At 41.2% G+C, this 21,944-nt stretch overlaps 1 protein-coding gene across 1 annotated transcript in view; it reads right to left on the bottom strand.

The window, feature by feature from the left end:
- The window catches only part of Ush2a (usherin), a 666,484-nt gene that overhangs the window by 577,055 nt on the left and 67,485 nt on the right, over positions 1-21,944 (bottom strand). The window contains exons 4-8 of the mRNA NM_001302219.1: positions 10,912-10,975; positions 5,443-5,737; positions 4,399-4,583; positions 3,732-3,953; positions 2,634-2,727 (exon numbers count right to left, since the gene is read on the bottom strand). Of these exons, the coding sequence (NP_001289148.1) occupies positions 2,634-2,727; positions 3,732-3,953; positions 4,399-4,583; positions 5,443-5,737; positions 10,912-10,975 (860 nt within the window). The remainder of the gene's footprint in view (positions 1-2,633; positions 2,728-3,731; positions 3,954-4,398; positions 4,584-5,442; positions 5,738-10,911; positions 10,976-21,944) is intronic.

The raw sequence follows: 21,944 nt of genomic DNA, 5'->3' as shown, positions 1-21,944 counted from the left end.
TCCGGCATTTCCACTGGTGCGCCCAATGGTGATAATTCACAAAAGCCCCTTTATTGAGGACTACCCTTAAGGATTAGCCTGACCCTGTGAACTGGAGACATTCCTCCTGTACCTTTCCAGGCCTTCACGAACATGAAGAACATGATGTCCCAAAGGAGATGAATGGCTCAAATCAAAACATTTTTAAAGAGCAGAACATGAAAAGCTTATGGTTGGATGACTTGAAAACAACTTAATAGTTTATTGACATTTCTCCTTCAGCGGTGCTTGGCAAACTTTTCTCAGCAAGTTGCATATGCAGCATGTTTTTTATTTGTAACTAAATTCACAAAATATCAAAATAGGACAAAGAGAAAAACCACACAGGTCTACATTTGTGTGTTCCAAAGATGCTATCTAAATAAGAAGCATTGAAATATATTCTCATCCTAAATTATAGCTAATTGAGTGACCAGCTCTGAACCCAGAAGGCACCACCTGAGTCCAAGCCCAGCAATCACGACTTAGACTCCAACACCAATTACGAACCTTGATTCATTTAATGCCTCTATTTTTAAGGAGAGGCATGAAATCATCCAGGAATCATAAAATATCAAGCACATCAACGTGACCAATTAGGAAGAATAAAATGAGAAGGGCATAAGAAGAAGAGAACGGGAGGGAGGGAGGGAGGGAGGGAGGGAGGGAGGGAGGGAGGGAGGGAGGGAGGGACAAACTGCATCATTTAACATCAGGGGAAGCTAACCAGTGTCATGTTACCAGGAAATGCGAGTACCCACATCAGAAGAAAGAAATATGCCAGAGTAGAGCTTGGCTTGTGGGTACCAGCTAGATTCAGTGTTCTGCTAAAGCCATCCAGAACAGTTGTTAAATTGCATGTGCATGTTTGTGTGTGTAACATGCACGTGCCCATTTGTGCTGATGACTCAGTGTCTTAGGGTTTTACCACTGTGAACAGACACCATGACCAAGGCAAGTCTTATAAAGGACAGCATTTAACTGGGGCTGGCTTACAGGTTCAGAGGTTCAGTCCATCATCATCAAGGCGGGAACATGGCAGCATCCAGGCAGGCATGGTGCAGGAGGAGCTGAGAGTTCCACATCTTCACCTAAAGGCTGCTAGCAGAAGACTGACTTCCAGGCAGCTAGGGTGAGGGTCTTAAGCCCACACCCACAGTGACACACCTACTCCAGCAAGGCCACACCTCCTAATAGGGCCACTCCCTGGGCCAAGCATCTTCAAACCATGACACTCAGTAATGAGTAAATCGATCAATCTAACTCATTTAATTTTAGAAACAATATGGTAAGCCACAGAACCAAAGTATTAAAAATTAATTTTCCCTATTGCTAGATTTGGTGACACTGAAGCAAGAGGATTATGAATTCAAATCCTAACTGGGCTGCAGAGCAAGTTTAAGGTCTGTGAGAGCGCTCTATAATGACCCTGTCTGAAGATAAACAGTGGCAAACAAGTCAATGTCTGCAACATTGCCCTGGCTATGGCTCAGCGAGGACACTTGTCCTGCATGCAGTGGTCTCTAGTTGTTATATCCAGCTCAGCACCAAAGCCCCAGATGACATGGCATGCACACTCACATTGCAGTTGAGGGCAGTTTAGACTGGATTAGTCTCTCAGAGGACAGAAAGGCACTTTGCCAAAATCCTGAAAGATGATGTAAGGACAAGATGGTTCCAAATATCAAGGAACGGACTGCACACGCATATGAACGTGCACTGACATGGGAACACAAAATAAGAAATGGTGGCTTGGTGACAGCATTTCGTAGACACATGAAATGTGGCCCAAACCTTGGTTTTAATCAGAGTTTTTAATTTCTCAAATTAGTGTAGCCTGGCTCTTCCTTCAGTGTACCTCACAGACTCACACAGACCCGGGGAACTTCTCTCCCTGCTGGATATAAATTAGAACTGTGTGAATCTGTCCATATCGTGATCACTTCTGTTCACATGTGATGTGCATGTGGAGGCCAGAAGACAGCCTTGGGTGTTCTCCCTCGGGTCCTAGCCCCTTAGCTTTCAGAGAGCATCTTTCTTTGACCTGAAATTCGTCAGATGGACTAAGATAACTGGCCAGTGAGCCCCAGAGATCCACTAATGCTGGCAATGCAAGTGTGCACTGCTATGCCCAGGTTCTTCCATGAATGCTGTGGATGCAATTCAAGTCCCCATGGCTGTGACACAAACACTTTAAGCCCATCTCTCCCTCGAGTGCTGTGATCACAAGTGTGCACCAGGCCCTTATGGTACAGATACTTTCAAACAATATTTTTCAGAGGAAGAAGCAGAAGTTTTTCCTTGTCTAGGGTCAGTCTACCAAGGCAATTTAGATGTTATTTTGGTCAACATATAAGACTGATAAACCAGGAAAGGGACAGAAAGAGAAAAAAAATCCTTCCGGTTTTGTTTCTGATACAGCTTGTCTGGGATTAGTTTGAAGCACACAAGTTTCAGCTTTATCAATAGCTATAATAATAATTTTTTTAAGAAATCAATACTTTCTGTTTTTATCCATTTAAGTGTATTCGGAAGCTGAGACCATAATTAAGTTTCTAGTCACTTCTGTTTACCCATCCTTTTTCCTCTGAGATTTCTGGGATGAATCGACATACCTGGGGCCCTTCAGTGAAGCTGTGCGGTGAGCAGAGACACTGGTAAGGCCGTCTGGTTCTGTCACAGGTCTCGGCATGGCCATGGCATTGACATCTGTGAATGTGAGGGGCACACGTGCCTCAGAAGCAAGTTGCTGTCAGCACCTGCAGGAGTTCACGCACATGCACATCGCAGGCTCGAGAGTTCACGCACATACACACCGCACACTCGAGAAAGGAACCCGGCTCTCTTTAATCACGTGGGTGACCTGCATCAGTGATGTGTAAAGGTGATTGTGAAGACGTCTTAGGAAGGAATGTGAGGTGTGCAGTGACCCCTCTAACCATGTGTAATTTGTCACAGGAAGGCATTTGCTGAAACCATTCAAGCTACGCTTAGGAAGAAATTGTAGATTTCAATTTCTGTCCTTTGTTTCACAATGAGATAGGAAATATTAAGTTATTTAACAGTATTTCCTTTTGTTATTATATTACACAAAAATAGTTGTTGAAATTTTGTGTCTCCTGGGTTTTGGGGGGAGGCATCTCTTTAAACCTTCAAGATAGACTGTTTTGCTAGAACAATCCATTTCAAGAATACTCTATGTGCACTTATGTGTAACTACAACCCAAATTAATTATCTTTCTTATTTTAAATATAGAGAATATTATAAATTATATACTAAAAGTAAAATGCATGAAAAATTTGATGTCATGTTTGCTTAAAGTATTGTATCTTTTCTTTCTTTCTTTCTTTCTTTCTTTCTTTCTTGCTTGCTTGCTTGCTTTCTTACTTGCTTTCTTTTAAAATTACAATCTGAGGATCAAGCTTACTCAACCCCTAAACACACATTCCAACCTTTGGAATACTGTGCTATGAAAATATCTTCTACGATTCATTGATAACAAGGCTACGCAGAATACAGGAAAGTCTCAGATGAAAATCTCCCTGTAAAATTGTGGCAGGACAACTTATTTTATCGTATCAAGCTTTGGTCTGGCCTGACCCGCCATTTCAGCTCCTACATTTGCTTCTAATAGTACAACGGATACCTCATTTAGAAGAAAACTCACAGTGGAAAAGCACAGTGCATTTAAAACTCTGGTAAGGAACGATACCTCCCAATGATGGTGATCTCATCCACTGCATAGTATCTGTGTCTTGAGTCAACAGTGTGCCAAGCGGGATAGAACAGCCCTCGGAAGTACAGCCGTATCTGAGTGGCTGTCATGAATTCTTGCAGCAATGAGCTGTTGTAAAAGTCATAGTCCCCAGGACGATGCTTCTGTCCAGATGTTAGGAGGTCAAAGGTGACATTACCGTGGGAAAACGGGATAAAACTGTCAAGGAAAGAAATTTTATATTTCAAAAAAAATAGATTCAAATCAAATAGATTTCGATCAAATAGAAATCACAAGCTTGTTTTATTTCCATAGGGTGTCAGTTAACTCTCAAGTTTTCAGTCTGGGAAACATTCCACTTGTTTCACCTATCAGTAGAGTGGGATCGTCAGAGAGAGGAAGACTAGGGGGTTCATGGGAAGGCAAATTCAGATGCTGGGCTGGGTAAAATGGAAGTCGTTATGCAATGGCAGTGGGGTGTAATAACCCTACCTTACAGGAGCTGTGAGCCATTCAAAACCCCACTCTAAGGTCTGGGAGTCACTCAGCTGCCCTAAAGCCAATGGTGGACAGAGATTTCCTCCAGCCTAGATAGCTGGCTGGCCCACAGACTGGTATTAAGGCGCCGGTTCATTAAAAATAACTTTTTTTGAGATGTTCATACTCAGGAAACTGGAGACAGTTGACAGAATTGGGATTTTCCAGATCTCCATTGTTTTTCATTCCCCAAACACTGCAATTTCTCGCAAAATACTGCCAGTCCTCCCAGAGAGACTTGTCTGCCTTCTTCCTCTGGATCCGCATCGCCACAGGCTGTGGGCTGGAGAACCGAATGGTGATTTGAAACACCTGGGGAGGGAGAGCTCCATTATTCTCAGGGGTGGTGAAACTGAACACAGGTAGGAAGGCAAGACATCATATCTGAATATTAAGACTCACTTCCTCCTAATTATTGTGACGGATAACTTAAGGAACATCTAGAAACTTCAAACCTACAATCAAGAAAACTCATTCTGTAATTACATATTTCTTCCTATTCTGGGTGATTTTGTAAATTACAACCAACAAATTAGATTTGTTTTAAAGACACAAAGAAAATGACTCTCATAAAGTACCTATGACTAACCACCTGCTCTGTTAATGTATGTTCTTAATAAAAGAAGGTCCAAATATTTCATAAATTCCATTTTAATATCAATCTCTACACACTAAACATTGGGCATCAATTTTGGATATTGTGATTCCATTCGAAACTCTGTGTTTTGCTACATTAATAGGATAAGCTGTGCGTCCTAGTGACTATGTCCAAGAAGTAACTACAGGTGCCTGTGAATGTGACCTTCTTAGAAATAGCCATTACAGATCTAATAAACTAGGATCTTAAAATGAGATCAGTCCATTTAAAGAGAAGCTGGCGGGGGGAGCTAGCACATTCTGAGAAACATGGAAGAGGGCTCTGTGTAAACGGAGGACGAACCTGGAGTTAGAGGCCCATGAATTAACAGGTAAGAGCAGAAGCTGAAAGAGGCAAGCAAGACTCTTCCCTGACAGAGTCTCTGGAGGGAGTGCATTCCTGCCATCACCATGATTGCACATTTTGAGTCTTCAGGACTGTGACAGCACATTTCTTTTCCTTGAAGCTATGAACTCTGCATTTGACTGCAGTAACTAGAGCATGTGTACCCAACCCAGCCCTGTTCCTGATTACCTGATACTGTCCATTTTCCAAGTCTATAGAGATTGCCACTCCTTGATTGAGCTGTGTAATGTCTGTAAACACATGAGAGATCCATGAAGTAGCCACGTCGTCATCATTGATGAAGGAGAGAGGGTGGGCTTCAGGATTCAGCCGTGACACTCGATGCTGGAGTGTGTCTTCCACACCATTGGGAATGCAATACTGCTGAACCGAGGGGTGGACACGGGGATGGCTGCCTGGACATCGGCAATGTGACTGGATGTGCAAGTGGGGGAGATCTCCAGAAAAGAGCTCTAGAATCTCTCTGAAATGGTCCAGAGAAGAAAGTAAGGACATACAACCTCACAGTGACAGGACTTCTAAGAACTAATACCATTCTTCTGTTATTTGCAGGGTGACCACTTACCTTTGATAATTTTTCAATGGGACATAAAATAAAACTCATTTTGGACATATATTCACTATGTTCTGTGGTAGTTAGTGTTGATGATCAACTTGATGACTCTAGGATTACCTAGAAGGCAAGGCTCCGGGTATGCCTGTGAGGGACTGTCTGTGTTAACATTATCCTCTGTGAATGCCTGTGAGAGATTGTCTAGATCACACTGATTGATGTGGAAGACCCATCCTAACTGCAGTCAGGATCATGCGCTTTGAAAATACGCCAGTTTATATGAAGTAGATTAAACCAAACTGGGTTCGTCCAAGCAAGCATCCATTCCTCTCTGCTTTTCCACCATGGAGGCACTGTGACCCCTGCTTCGAGCTCCTTCTGATTACACTTTTCCATCATGGTACCCTCAACTGTGAGCCTAAAAACACTAAAGAGGTTGCTTTTGGGAGCATCTGTCACAGCAACAGGGACGAAACTAAGACAAAAGTACGCTAAAAATGTTATGGTTTTGGTTTTAACTTTTAAAAGATTATGAGTGTGTATGTTTGTGTCTGTGAATGTGACTGTGTGTATAGGTGTGTGTGTGCATGAGTATGTGTCTGCATGTGTTTGTCTGAGTGTGTATATGTGTGTATGTGGGAGTGTGCATCTGTGTGTGTGTGAGTGTGTGTCTCTGTGTGTATGTGTGTGTGCAAGTGTGTACATGTGCATGGGTGTGCAAGTGCGTACATGTGTGTGAGTGAGTGACAACAGGAATGTGCAGCAGGTCGGTGTACAATCCAGAGCCATTCTCTCCTTCCTCACTGGGTACCGGGGACTGAACTCAGGTCATCAGGCTTGCACAGCAAGCACTTTCGCCATCTGATCCATTCCGATGACCCTAAAGTGTGAATGTTTTGCATCAAGAGTGACTAGGCAAGCAGACATTCCTGTAATTCTAGCTGTTCTGGATGCTCTCGTGAAGAGTTCCGATTTAAGGCCTGCCTAAGCTACAGAGTGAGTTCTAGGATAGCTGAGCAACTTACTGAACTCACGTCTCAATGAAAAGTAAAACAGAGGGCTGGAAGCATATGTCAGAGACCAACACTTGCCACTCGCCTGCCTTTGAGTCCCTCAGTTCACCTCCCAGGACTAGGAAATAAAAGGAGGGAAGGAAGAGGAAGAGAGACAGCATGTATAAGACCTTGCTCTTTATCAAGGGATTTTTACATAAATTCAATGTCTCTGTGCCTATTGCGATAATGTAGAAAGGTGTCATATATTTAGATTTTTAAACTGACTTGCACTGAGTGAATAGCAATATATTGAAAATAATGAGATTTAAGATGACATCTCCAGTTCATCCAGGGGAAAGCATAAGAGAGCATGTATCATTTTATAGGCTTCTCATTTGGGTGAAGGGACTGAGGCCAAGGCCATTTGTCAATGGTTTCCTGTGACTCATAGATTCTGGCTTCCTGAAATGTTTCAATGGCTTCAGACCATAAGCTAGCTGCCAATAGCCAGACAATAATGCCGGGGCAGGCATATCTATTTAATTTTTCCATTAAGAAAAGTATGCCTGCTCCAGAGCACCACAGGCCATTCTCTCCCCAGCCTTCCCAACACAGTCTCCCAGTCTACACCAATAACCCCAGTCAGATTAGAGGAAGTAGACATCCTTTCAGCCCCTAGTGAGGGGATGGTGGAGGTGGGAGGTGTTTTCTTTTACTAAGGGACATGAAGAGACCACTCTAAATCTCACTGGTGATTTTCAACTGACATCAGCTATTGAATGTGTTCCAAAGTCAATAACTGGTATGAAATCTTTGCTCTGGCTAGGAAAAAACTTCATTCCAAAGAAATGTAGAAGCATTAATCTTTGGCATCATAGGCATAGGCAAAGACAAAGGGGGTGTGAAAGATGCTGGGTAAGGGATATCCCCTTTCCTCCCCACTCCATGTGATAGCATCCTTGTCCAGGCAAGATAAACAAGGAGGGTTAAACTGATTATGGGTATACCGCAGGCTGTAGCATCATTCAACTGAGATGTTTTCTAAATCAGTGAGAGCTAGTCCTGACATGTAGAATTTTACCACACCAGTCTCTGTCTTTCTTGACAAGATATGAAAAAAATCCCATTGAAAACAGTAAATGAGGGACAAGGAACGTCTCAGTGGCTAGACGTTCTTGTAGCAAGTCATGTAATCTGAATTCAGATTTCCAGAATCATGCACAGGGCTAGTGGTGCACATCTGTGATCCTACCACTCGTATTCGGAGCTGGAAAAGGCAAAGAATTCCTAGAGGCCATAGACAAACTAGTGTGGAGTAGGCTGAAATGGTTGAAACAAGAGAGAGCCTGCCTCAGAACAAGGTCAAAAACAAGAATGGACAGCTAATGTCCACTGACTTCTGTACAGAGCTTCCTACACTCCAACACACACACACACACACACACACACACACATACACACACAAATACTTAAGAAATAAATAAGGTGAACTCATGCATACAAACATTACTTAGGGCTATTATGGCTGTAATAAGATGCCGTGGTACAATAAAATGCCAAGGCAACTTGGAGATGAAAGAATTTTTTCTGTTTACACTTCCACACTACTGTTCATTATCAAAGGAAGTCAGGACAAGAGCCCAAATGTGGCAGAAACCTAGATGCAGGAGCTGACACAGAGACCACAGAGGGATGCTGCTTACTTGCTTGCTCTCCATGGTTTGTTCAGCCTGCTTTCTTATAAAACCCAGGACCTCCTGCTGAGGGGTAGCCCCTCTCACATGGATCTGGGCCCTCCCACATCAATCACCAATTAAGAAAGTGTCAGATCTTCTGGAGGCATTTCCTCAGTTAAGGTTCCCTCACCATCCCCACTGAGTAGCTATGTCACCATGTTGACTTAAGTCTACCCAGAATAACAGCCCCCTTGTTAACCTGACATACAAACAGCACTATTAATCCATAAGCTATCCTTTTTCATCGATCTTCAAGATCTCACATTGAAAACACAAATAATGGGCTGGAGAGATGGCTCAGAGGTTAAGAGAACTGACTGCTCTTCCAGAGGTCCTGAGTTCAATTTCTGCAACCATACAGTGGCTCACAGCCATCTTTAATGGGGTCTGATGCCCTCTTCTGGTGTGTCTGAACAGAGCTACAGTGTATTCTTGTAAATAAATAAATAAACGTTAAAAAGGGGGTCTTCCCACTTCCAATTAAACACACACACACACACACACACACACACACACAAATAATTTGAAAGGTCCCACAGTCTTTACAAATTTAAATACATTAGAATTTCAATCTCTTAAATATCCATTCTCTTAAGAACCCAAAAAATCTCTTTTTAAAGCTCAAAAATTTCTCGTGTGTGCTCCTGTAAAAATCAAAATTAAGTTTGATTTTCTTACTTCAAGGAGAAAGAGCCTGGGGGAAAACAAAAGCAAAAAGTCTCCAACACTGTAAGTAACTCCATGTCCAGTATCTGGGATACACTCGTGATCTTCTGGACTTCTCCAAAGCACTTGGGTAACTTCTCTGGCTGTGCTCTCTGCACAGAGCAAAGAGCTTGTCTCCAAAGCCCAGGCTGGATCCACTCCACACTCGCTGCTCTCCTTGGCAATTATTTCATGAATGGACAACATACCAAAAATGTTGGGGCCTCTTGCTACAACTGGGCTTCACTTTCACCACACCAGTAGCCTCCTCTGGGCTCTCTTCATGTACCCAAACCCTCCACACAAGGTCAGTCCTTAACTGTTCTCCATGACTTGTCCATGCCTTTCAAACCAGCACTACATGGGTAACTCTTACACTACCAGTTCTCCTACCAAAAAGTCTGTATTAGTCAGTGTACTCTAGAGGAATGGAAATTATAGAATGAATAATAATATATAGTATAATATATTATCATTATATGTTATTCATTTTATGAGCTATGCTTCTGTATCTATATATTCATTCTATAAGCTCTGTTCCTATACATAACATAGTAATATATATTATAACATTAATATATATCATGTGCAGTAATATATAAAATATATATAGTCTGTTGTTTGGCTTATCCAATGGCTGTTTACCAGCTAAACAGCTAAGAATCCAGTACTTGTTCAGTCCATGGGGTTGGATGTCCCAGCTGGTGTTCAGTATGTGCTGGAATCCACCCCCCCAAAAAAATAGCCTCTAATGACAGTGAGGGAATGAACTTGCTATCAAGAGTAAGCAGGAAAGAGAACAAGGTTTCTCTTTCCATGATCTTTTTGGAAGCTTTCAGGAGAAGGTGTGGCCTAGGTTGAAGGTGAATCTTTCTACCACAAAAGATCAGGATTAGAAAAGGGTTTTCTTGCCTTTAGTGATTTAATTAAGAAAACCTCCCTCACAGCCATTTAGATTTTAATGAATTCCAGATGTAATCTAGCTGACAATCAGAAATCGCCATGACACCCATACTCTCTCAACTACATTCTAAGCTGGAATTCTTCAGGATTCAACTCCAGCGGAATCATGGCCGTAAGACAGAAGCAGTTTACCTGTAGGAAACCCTAAGATAGATTTTGTCCTACTCTGTTGTTGAGAGAATGCTTTCTGAGTACTAATCACAGTCTATATGATGTTTTGTAAAGCAGATATAGAAAAATGCACAGCAGTCTTTCAGATGTCCTATCTGTGTAAAGTCCTTGTCCCTTGAGACTCTCGTGTGCCAAGCTAATGGCTTTACAGTTTCAGACTCCGCAACACTCATAATTTCTAAAAGCAATTCTGAAGTCAGTTTTTAAGTATTAACATCTACTTTATATGGGAATTTTGAAATAGCACATTCCAATCTAGGTGGCATTGACAAAATTTTCTTAAAGAAAATTTTCATGAATGATTTTGATCACCCACCCCATATTATAGAGTTCCTGACAGGAAAATACTAATGAATGAATGGTAAGTCAGGCCTAAGCAAACGTGGCAGATATAAATAAGGTGATGTTTACCAGTTGCTGTGAAGATGAAAATGTGGTGTAATCTCCACGGTACTTTAAGTGAATCGACCCTATCCTACTGGGGCCCACACTTTATTAGATGGCCTCTGCTTACCTGTTTGTAAGTGACACGTTGTACAATCGGAAATCTTGCATTCTTCCAACAAACAGCTCTGAACCTGAAAAATATGTCCAGATGAAGCCCCAGGATCCAAGCAGGCATACAGGTTATTCACCCGATTCTCTTCTCAGACTACAGAGCTTTAAACTATGTCCCTGCTGGCACCCCTGGAATTCTCAAAGACTTGAGTCTGTTTTCTAAGTCGTCACTGTTAGCAGTGATCCTATTCATCTCTGTAGCGACTGCAAGGCTGTGAAGCCAACAAAAATCCTTTAGCAGATGATTTCCAGGCTCGACATGTAGCTACACTTCCCTGAGATCCTCTTTAATTTACAAACTTATAAATCTATGGTTTCCCGAGCCTTAAGCTTGGTTGTCAACTGCTTTCAACAGCAATTTTCAGAATATTTGTTCTGCCAGTGGAAAAGCGTCTGTTCACACATCCCACTCGTTTTGGTTCAAACTGCAGAATGTGGATTCTAACTAAAACAAATGCTGTCCAGAAAAATCTCAAAACCCCATCACAGATGGATGAAAGGTGTTCTCTGCCCGTGGATAGTGTGTCACCTATATATGACATCAGAGTGCAAACTCAGTCTAAATATCATCAGCCCTGCTAAGGATTCTTCTAAGGTCATCAGGTTCAAAGACCATAGCGCCACCAGTGGTCCCTTCAACCGTAGGTGAATATCAGCCTTCACAGACACACAACTATTTGTTTATTTACTAAACACTTAGGATTTGTGAGAGCAGAAAAACTCAAGAGAGTTGGAACCACAAGAAAGGGAAAGAAAAAGAAGAGGAGGGGGCAACAGCCCAGGTAAAAGCCTGCCAGGGAAGCCACACAGGCTGAGTTAGAGCCTCACTTGGAAACCACAGTAAAATCTTCTAGCAGTGGCCTGCACCTGCACCCCAGCACCCATACCTGGGGCAACCAGCCTCGGAAATGCAGCCAAAACACAAGGAAAGAGCTGCCTGACCAAGGGGAACAAGGAAACAAACAAAACCCACAAAATAAGCTGTCCTCTGGCCTCCACATATTCCTCTTTCCCATGCATGCACTCTGTCACACACACACATCAGAACCAATCTCTCTCTCTCTCTCTCTCTCTCTCTCTCTCTCTCTCTCTCAGACACACACACACATATGTGAAGAGAGAGTAGGGAGGAGGGAAGGGGAAGGGGAAGGGGAAGGGGAAGGGGAAGGGGAAGGGAAGGGAAGGGAAGGGAAGGGAAGGGAAGGGAAGGGAAGGGAAGGGAAGGAAAGGGAAGGGAAGAAGCAAAATGAAATACAGTAACAGATCGAATCTGAAATGTCCCCAGCTGATGGTGCTAGTTTAAGTGAATGGACCTTTGCCTGCTAGAGCCCACCTAGAGCAGCCATGACGGGGCTTTTCAAGCTTCCCGGCCTCCATTCTTTCCTGGCTCTGCTTCCCAGTCCACACTGAAGTGAGCAGCCTCCTGCACACATCCTCACCATAGGCAGAGCTGCTGTCCCATGCCTTCCCTCCCTCCCAGGAAAGACTAAAACAATGAACCCCTGAATCTTTCTCCTTTCAGTTAGCTCTGCCTGGGACTGTGCTCAGGACAACACAAAGGTAACCAATACAACCCCCACTTTGAAAACTTTGTTCTGTATTTAATAAAAAAAGAAAAAAATCCAAGCTGGAGTTTGGATCCTATCACAAATGGGATAGGATCTAATATATAATGTCAATTCATTAATTGAATGTTTATTGGAAAGTTAAATGCTAAGCACGGACTAATGCCATTTTTCCAAACATTCAGTTTCCTAAGTAGTCATTTATTTATTTATTTATTTATTTATTTATTTATTTATTTTGCTACTATTCCATGGAAGACATTTGGAGGAAACTGGAAACTGGTCAGAGGAAGGATGCTAAGTGAATGAAAAATGAACAGTGGAGACTGAAGGGGTGACTCAGTGGTAAAGTCCACCACCCGAGCTTCCAGAGGACCCGGGTTCAATTCCCAGCACCTGCATGCCAGCCCACAACTATCTGTAACTCTAGTTCCGGGGGATCAGATGCCCTTTTCTGGCCCCTGTGGAGATCAGGCATATACACGGATCGATCATAGACATGTATATAGAGACAGAACACTAATACAAAGAAATAACTTAATGGTGGGTGGTATAATCCATAATGACCTCTCGTGTACATCCAAGAAAATCAAGAGGCATTCTGAATCGATCATAAGGTCAGGAGGGGGTTTCTGAGGAAAGCAGGGAGATCTTAAATGTCTATGCCTGAGTCCGTGTATCCACACTCGGAGTGCTACACCTATGCTGTTCATTTGAGGCCATAGCTCAGAGGCGGTGACCACTTGCTCAGCAAGCACAGGGCCTAGAGCTCAATCCCAGTGCCAGTAAGAATAAAAGCAAAGCAAACAAGCAAACTATACTGTTTATGTCCAATGGTTGTATTTAAATGGTGCAGTCGAGAAAATGGTTGAGTATACTCTATATATGAGTATTTATTCAGGACGAGAAGGATTTTTAACTGATCAATGGAGATAACCTTTTTTAAGCTGCTCTTGACTACAATCTTTAAAACAGCAATAGAAATGTAGACTATGACAGAAAGGCAAAAGGAAGAATATTCTGGATTTCAGATAAAAGGAAGTGGGAGGGGTGCGTGTGGGTTCCTCTGAGTCACGGGTTCTTGTGTGATATTTGGGAGGAAGACAAAGTGAGCTGCGGACATCATTTCTCATGGTATCAACTTTATTTCAGAGGAAAGAGGTCACACTATCTGCCAGAGAACAAGGGAAGGTGGATTACCTTCCATCAATTCTCTTACTCATCTCCTTCCCCACAGAGGTCTCCACACAACCTTCCTACTCATACCACAGCCTCGAAGATGAAATTCCGAAGGCTCTTTAAGCACTCATCACTGTCAACACTTAGACCCTGTACTCCATATTGCCTTTATTTCCAGCACTCCTTCCTTACCAAGACATCTCAGCTGGGAAATACTCCAAGGCCACCACAGAGCCACAAGCTTCTTCCCCGCTTTGCTGTGTTCCTTTTACCATGTTAAAAATACCTATGTACTTCTCTGTCTGTCCTACCAAACTGGAAACATATTAAATAAACTTTACCAATTATTCAATGATATTCGACGATGCAGGAAATCAAAGAAAAGGAATGAGAGGAGTGAGGGAGATGGTGCTGATGTAAATTTAGGGAGCCGAATGAGCATGGACTTGGGTTTCCATGAGAATGGGCGAGAGGGGTGACTGACAGTTGTAGCTTCTCCATGATGTATTTTCATGGTCACTACGTTGTGGCACATACATGCCAGGTGAGTGCACATCCCATTATCTTCAAGTGTTGCGTGATTGGCAGTGTCTAGCACTGATGGTTTCCAGACAGAGCACATCTATCTAACCAAGGGGACTATGAGCTGAAGGTTCCCATACAAAGGAACAGAGATGATCAGTACACGTAGGTAGAGATATGAGAAAGTGGATCCCAGAACAAAGGATAATCTAGGGGGATGAGAGATGCCAAGGAATTCACTGTGTACTTGAGACCATTGAACTGTGTGTAGGGGACCAGAAAGCAAGGTATTTGAGAAATCAAGACAATAGAAATGATGATTGAACTCACTGAAGTCTTTTCTAGAGGCACATAAAAATGTTCCCACTGTTCGCTTGGGCAATTTGCTTACAAATGATGCCATGGTACAGTTTTTACAGTCAAAGCCTGGTTGTTCATCAGGCAGGGCTTTGTTCTGGACAGAATTGTGTCCCCAGAAAGATACAAGTCCTCACATTTGAGAATGTTACTCCATTTACATGTAGTGTCTTTGCAGATGAAATCGGGAAAAGCAATCAGTAAAGAAGGCCCATCTTGAAGGAGAAGCCATTTATAAGGTGAAGAAACAATCCAGACACACGGGACAGAAAAAAAAAATCATGTGAGGAGAACATGATAAGGCAGTGCTGAAACCATGAATGAGTGCAAGAAAGGCTCAAGGAAGTCGTCCCTGGTTCTGGAATTAAACAAAGTCCTGTGCAAACGTGGTGTTGTTCTTTCAGGGTACTCAAAGAAAACCAACTTTTATTGTTGAAGTCACCCATTGCTGTTAATGCAACTTCATGCAGCCACATGAAGTTGGTAAAATCATACAAGTTAGCAGAGAAACCTAACCCTAATTTGTATAATGTGCTGTCCATGAGACTTGTTTCTTCTGCATGAAATACTGTGCACAATGTCTATATAGCAGTTTAGAGGGGAAACTTTTGTCTCGAGAAATTACACCAGAACAAACGGTGGATGTGGTGGATTGAATGAAAATGCCTTCCGTAGGCTCACACATCAGACACTTGTTCCAGAGTCTGTGACACCGTTTGAGGAGATACTGGAGCCTTTAGAAGATGCAGCTTGCCAGAGGAGGTATGTCATTGGGGATGGGCTTTGGTTTTATAGCCTGACCTCACTTCCTGTTTTCACTATTTACTTCCTCTTTGTGGCTGAGATGTGGTCTCTCAGCTTCTGGTTCCTTCGACTTGAACCTGTACCTCCCTGCCATGATGGACCCTTCGCTCTCTGAAATCTCATGCCAAAGTAAACAGTTTTGTTTATAAATTAGCCTTGATCCAATTGCTTCATCACAGCAACAGAAAAGTAGCAGACACAGTGGGCGACCCTCCATGATTTGGAACAGTATGCTGCCACTGAGACATGACCTAGATAGCAGATGCTTGCATCTTGTCAGAGACTTTGCTGTGGTTTGGAATGCCTGGTTGATCTCATTTATTTTCATCCACAAATATTTATTCAGATCCTAATGTGTACCAGTCAGTTTTGTTGCAGCCAAATATATACCACTCGACCAAAAGATGAAGTCAAGGAAATACACCCTTGCTTTTATAGAACTCATGTTTAAATAGATACATAGATGTAATAAACAAGAATTATATATAAACATAATAAGTACTGTTGATAATAGAAAACTTAGAGTAGGGGTGAGAACCAGGCTAAATTATTCTGGGGTGATGCGTTCGAAAGGAGAGACTTCATTAGGAATGGAGCAGCAGTGGGGAGGGAGGTTAACTCGTCTGGACATCTAGGAGTAGCATGTTCCAAGAGGGCAACAAAGGGTGAAAAGGCTCGTAGAGCTATGCATGTCAGAAGGATGACAAGGAGACAGCATCCCGGCTCAGAGTTAGGGAGGGAGGAGGGATTCAGAAGGTTGAGCGAGACTAGTTAACAGGCTGGCAAGATGGATCTATGCAGTGTTAAAAGCTTTATAGCATGTTTTAAGGATCTGGGTTTTATTCTGAATGAAATGAGAGGCCTCCGGGGGGTTGGGAGCAGGTGAGTGGCAGGATCTCAGGTTCATTCAAAGGTGTTGAGATTTGGAAGTCAGGGAAACATGTTCAGACACAGAGGAGGCTACTGTAGTCACCCAAGAGGAAAGATGGCAGGCAGAGAGGGTGCTGGGAGTGGAGGCTTCCTCCTCGGCAAGGCTGATAAATTAGAATCCACTTCCTATATCTTAATAATAGTTAAAGGCAAGCTCTGCTGCAAAGGGACAATGAAATCCATTTTATCATCTATAAAATAAAAGGGCTGGGTTTTATAACCTTTAAAAATCATTTGAGTTTTACACTTTGGAGTCTGTGATAGGACAGTCATCGCTGGTGCCTCGGAATTCATAGTGGGGCATTTTGTGAAAGAATTAGAGAAAGTTTTGCAAAGACACAAAGTGAACATATATTACCCATCTCAAGAGGAGGCGTTATGACCGTGAGAGAGGAGGTCACACAAGAGGTCAAGGGCATCGACACAGGAATAGACTTTAAAAATCCCTTTGGTAATTGACAATTTTTAGCAGATACTCATAGGAGAAAAACATGCCTTAAAGAACTCTCTCTTTGAAAAATATCTGTACGGGAAAAATAGGTCCAAATTATATAAATTGGCCAAGGACAGAGACCAAGGAAATATCCCATAGCTGCTCAGGAGAAAATAAAGACAGAAAGAAATTCTTCATTGTGAGTGAGAGGTTAAAGAAATAAACAAACATACAAGATGGGGTGAAAGCCATGTTATGGCTGAGGGGAGCTCAGTAGCAACAGTGCAGGAGTCAAGTGTCACATAACACAACTATGTGTGACCACTGCTCAATGGTAACAGTGCAGGAGGCACAGTTATGAGGGACCACAAGCACCACTCAGGGGCAGAGCCAGGAGTTTGTAGGATGTTAGCCTAGTTCATGGCTCAGTGAGAGACTCTACCTCACAGGGAATGCAGTCATGTGGTAGATCAGAACAATTGTTGTCCTCCTTGGGGCTCTGTATGTGCAGGTACCTGCACCCCTACCCAAGCATGTAAAACAAATGCTCACATGTCTACACATGAATATGTTTGCAAAGGTGCTGAATAATAAGTTCAAAGCACAAATCTTAAAGAAGACGATAAATAGCCTCTATTTCTTGGACAGCATACTCTTCTATTTTGAAAAATCCCAAAGAGCATACAGTGAAGCGACTCTATAATTACTATACAAAGCCAGCATGCCAGTTCAATAGATAAAACTTTAATTTCTGTAGATGCATCCATGTAAGTGAGATAATTTTAGTCTGTTTATAAAGGCAAATAAAACATGAAATAAAACATGAAGCTAACAGTCTAACATAACAGCATCTGTGAGGAAAAGCTGCAAGATGTGGCTAAAAAAAATATCAAAATGCAATCAGGGATGTTGAGTGTGGTGATATAAGTAAGAGCAGCCCCCGTGGGTTCATGTACTTGCATAGTTAATCATCAGGGGGTGGCATTACTTGAGAGAGATTGCATGATCCTGTTGGAGTGGCTGTGGCCTTGTTGCGAAGAACTCTCGGCTGCATCTCCAGCACCATGCCTCCTTCTGTGCTCATATGCTTCTCTCTATGATAACAATGGACCAGATCTCTGCACCTGTAAACCAGCCTCAATGAAATGCCTTCTGAGAGTAACTGTGGTCCTGGTGTCTCTTCACAGCGGTAGAACAGTGCCTAAGACAGAGTCACAGTGGAAATTCTTTCTGTCCTGACGTTAGTGCTTGGATTGTACTCCCAACAACTGCCAAGCCAATGTTTTCAGAACTTGGGAAAATAAACCAGATTTCAAGTCACATATGGAGGCTTTGTAGTTAAATGCATAACTATTTGTAAAAAATAGTTATTTCTGGATGGAATTAATTCTATCGAATTTTTTTCTCTGAAACTTACAGACCTGTAGACAAGAGCAGCAGAATGAATACAATCAGAAGAAAATCCAGTTAGAACACCTCTAGAAGGATCAGAAATGATACTGGTGCCTTACAGAAGCCATTCTCAGAAACCTACCATGCATATCCCAAAGAGTCCCCACTTTGAGTCCTGGATGGATAATCTATTCTCCTAGTAAGAGAAACCCTTTCCAGAGGATGCTGGTTGAAATCACTAAGTACCAACTGCTTAAGACTGCAGTGTCCCTGGCAGTTTTAACAGTTACAAAAGAAACAAAGTCATGTAAATAACATAGGAGATGATAAAAATCACAGGAATCTTTTAAAGCATTAGTATTTGATAAGAGGTCTTTGAAATGATTATAAGTTTGACAATTATACATTGAATAAGGGGAAACACATTACAAAAATCAGAAGTGAAAGATATTATTCCTGATATCATACAGGTAATAAAGCCTATAAATAAAGCTTTCACTAAAACTAGATACTTGTGATCAACTAGATACTCTTGGAGAGACATTAAGTACTGAAGCCAAATCAAGAGGGATGGCAACATGAGTAGGTACAGAGGGAAGAAGGAGACAGGAGTAAGGTTTAAAAACCTCACAAAGAAAGCGCTGGGACTCAAGACTTCCTTGGAAAATTCTGCTGAGCATTTCAAAGACCAACAACAACTCTCTGAAGCGTTCTTCAAAAGCCTGAAGAGAAACAGTCTCCAAATCCGTTTTGTGAAACCAATGGGACCCCATTGCCCAAAGCAGCACAGACATCAATCACAAGGCAGCTCTACAGAGACGGTGAAAAAAACCTCCAAAAGTTCTAATGCTGTAAATTGGTATGATAAAGACGAAGGTACGCCATGGGAAAATGTAGACATATTTTAAGGGTGAAAAGTGGGTTTGGCATAGAGAACTAAGTCACACATGAAATTAAGGCAGCAATGGGTGGATGCGACATCTGACTCTCCATCAAATAATTGCCCAACTCTAACTCTGGCTCAAGATTATAAAACTAATCCAAGCGCTTAGAAAGAAAATATTTTCTGATAGTTAATCAACTCTAAAATGTCAGCAGGCCACATCATAATTAATGGTGAATGGCTAAATCTTTCTGTATAGCTACAACATACAACATACATACACACACACACACACATATATGTATATATATATATATACACATATATATTTTAACTATGTCATTCTACATTCATGGTGGTATTAGTCTTCCCCACTGGAAAAGTAAGAGTGCCTCACATATATAGAACAATTCTAAGAAACTCATTTAAATATTTTATAGAAAATAACACGACTCAATTCACAAGATGAGAAATCAATATGTAAAAATGAAGTATGTTATCTACCTAGTACGGGTGATATCTGGAAATCAAATGAGACGAACTGTGTTTTTACAAAGTAGCAAAGCAAGTTAAATTGAAAAATAATAATCTTCTGAATGGTGCTGGAACTGTTAAATTATGTTTCAAATATTGAAGCACCTTAACCTCCATCATCTACCACGTGCATCAGCGCAGCTGGATGAAGACAGCAAGGTTAATTTCTAAGCTACAACACATTTACAATAAATCATAGGGAAATGATGTAGCCTTCGTGTAGGCAAAGGTTTTCTTACATATAACAACAATGGAATGATCAGACACAGAGAGATATAGTTGTAACATTAGATTTCCTTAACAGATTTCCTGAGAAATTCTCGTGAACTGATGAAAGATTTACTTAGAAGCCAGGTGGAAGATTAAGGATTCTGGATGTCCTATAGACATGAAATGTCTACAGTGCCCAGGCTCAAAAAAGAAAGGAGAGAAATGGCAGAATAAATGGGCACCCATCAGGATAATATATTAGAACGTTGAGTAATGTTAAGCATTTTGTGAACATTATTATTATTATTATTATTATTATTAATTATTATTATGTGCTGATATTTATAACAGTAGTAATTTCAGTCTTCCTGGAGACAGTGTTTCCAGGTTTTGTTGCTCCCTCAGTCTGTAGGTGAAGCATACCCATAAGAAGGAAGTGGTGAAATGTCTTAAGTTGTATCAGGGTAAGACTGAGAGGTACAGACCCAGTGTCAGTGTAACCATCAGTGAAAATGTCAGATGTCAACACCCTAGCTGTCATGTTTTAAAAGTTCACACACAAACAACAAAACCTTAAGCAGCCAGCAATAAATACTAAATTTCTTATGAAGACACCATGATGGTCTTTTTTAATAGGAAAATTGGAAGGCTTTCCATCAAACAATAGCAGTCTGAAGACACTTGGTCTATCTATTCTTTTCAATGCTGTACACAAATTCTTAGCTGGGTTTGAGAGCTCACACCTATGACCCTGGAACTAGGGGAGTGGAAGCAGGAAGATTATTATGAATTTATGACCTACCTGGGCTGTACAATAAGTTACAGGAAAGCTTTGATTAAAGAACAAGACCTTGTCTCAAAATTTTAAATTAAAATTCCAATTCCACATTCCATAATTATAAGAAACTCAAAAGTTAAAGAAGTAAAAATGCAACAAGTGTGTTATTCCTCTTACATGGTTTTCTATATAGAAAAGCCACAAGTCTAGAACCAAAATACTAGAACTAATGAAAGTTTTAAAATGGGAATGGCAATAAGAATGACGTACAAGGGTTGGAGTGCTCAGCGGTTAAGAGCACTGATTACTCTTCCAGAGGTCCTGAGTTCAAATCCCACAACCACATGGTGGCCCACAACCATCTGTAATGGGATCCAATGCCCTCTTCTGGTGTGTCTGAAGACAGCTACAGCGTACCTATATATAATAAATAAATCTTTTTTTAAAAAATGGCATACAAAACCCCCTAATATGTTCTTATTTAAGGAAAATATAATAGGAACTGTGGTGTGAAGAATACTTTTTATGAAGAAATTAAAACATTAAATCACATGGGGATAAACAAAATACATTAATTGCTTTTATGCAGAAATCTACCAAAACACACCGAAGAAGACCTAATTAAGGGACTGGAAATACAGTCAAAGGTTAACAGCATGTGCTGATTTGTAAGGAGCCTAGGTCTGTTCCCAGCATTCATGTTGGTTGGCTTATAATATCCTTTAAACCCAGACCCAGGAAATCCCACTACTGACCTCCCCAGGAATTGCGCGCACACACACACACACACACACACACACACACACACACACACGCATGCACAAATAAAAACAAATAATTTTTCAAAAGGATACCTAAATAGAATCATATACCATGGTAAAAGATGCAGATATTCAATATAATAACAACATAAGTCCTTCATATACTTTAATATAATTTGAATTATATTTTAATAAAATTCCCATTAGATAATTATTATGAAAGGGGATCCTAAAGTGCATTTGGAGAAATGGAATCTAAGAACTGTTGTTTGAAGAATACTGATAAGAAAGATCAGAACAAGAACAAACTCTGAGACATCAATATACAATCAAATGCTACCACTTTTGACAAGAAGTTGATTAATTTGACCTCTGAAACAAACAGGAAGTACACAACTGTAAAACTAGAGTGGCAGATCAAGGTGACTTAACAATCAAGAAGAAATTCATGGATATTCAACAACAAAAAAAAAATCAAAGGGACAAACATGTACCAATAAAATCACTTTAAGTTCAATCTTTATATCACACATAGCCCAGAAATTAACATTATGGGAAAATAAAACAGTAGATGATACTTATTTTGCCATGATATGAAAGAGTTTCTTTTAAAAGATACAGATATATGACATAGTAGCTAG

This window comes from Rattus norvegicus, chromosome 13, assembly GCF_021556685.1.
Source record: "Rattus norvegicus strain SHRSP/BbbUtx chromosome 13, alternate assembly SHRSP_T2T, whole genome shotgun sequence".
Lineage (NCBI taxonomy): Eukaryota > Metazoa > Chordata > Mammalia > Rodentia > Muridae > Rattus > Rattus norvegicus.
The sequence above is the reverse complement of the archived record's forward strand: the minus strand, read 5'-3'. Positions and strand labels throughout refer to the sequence as shown.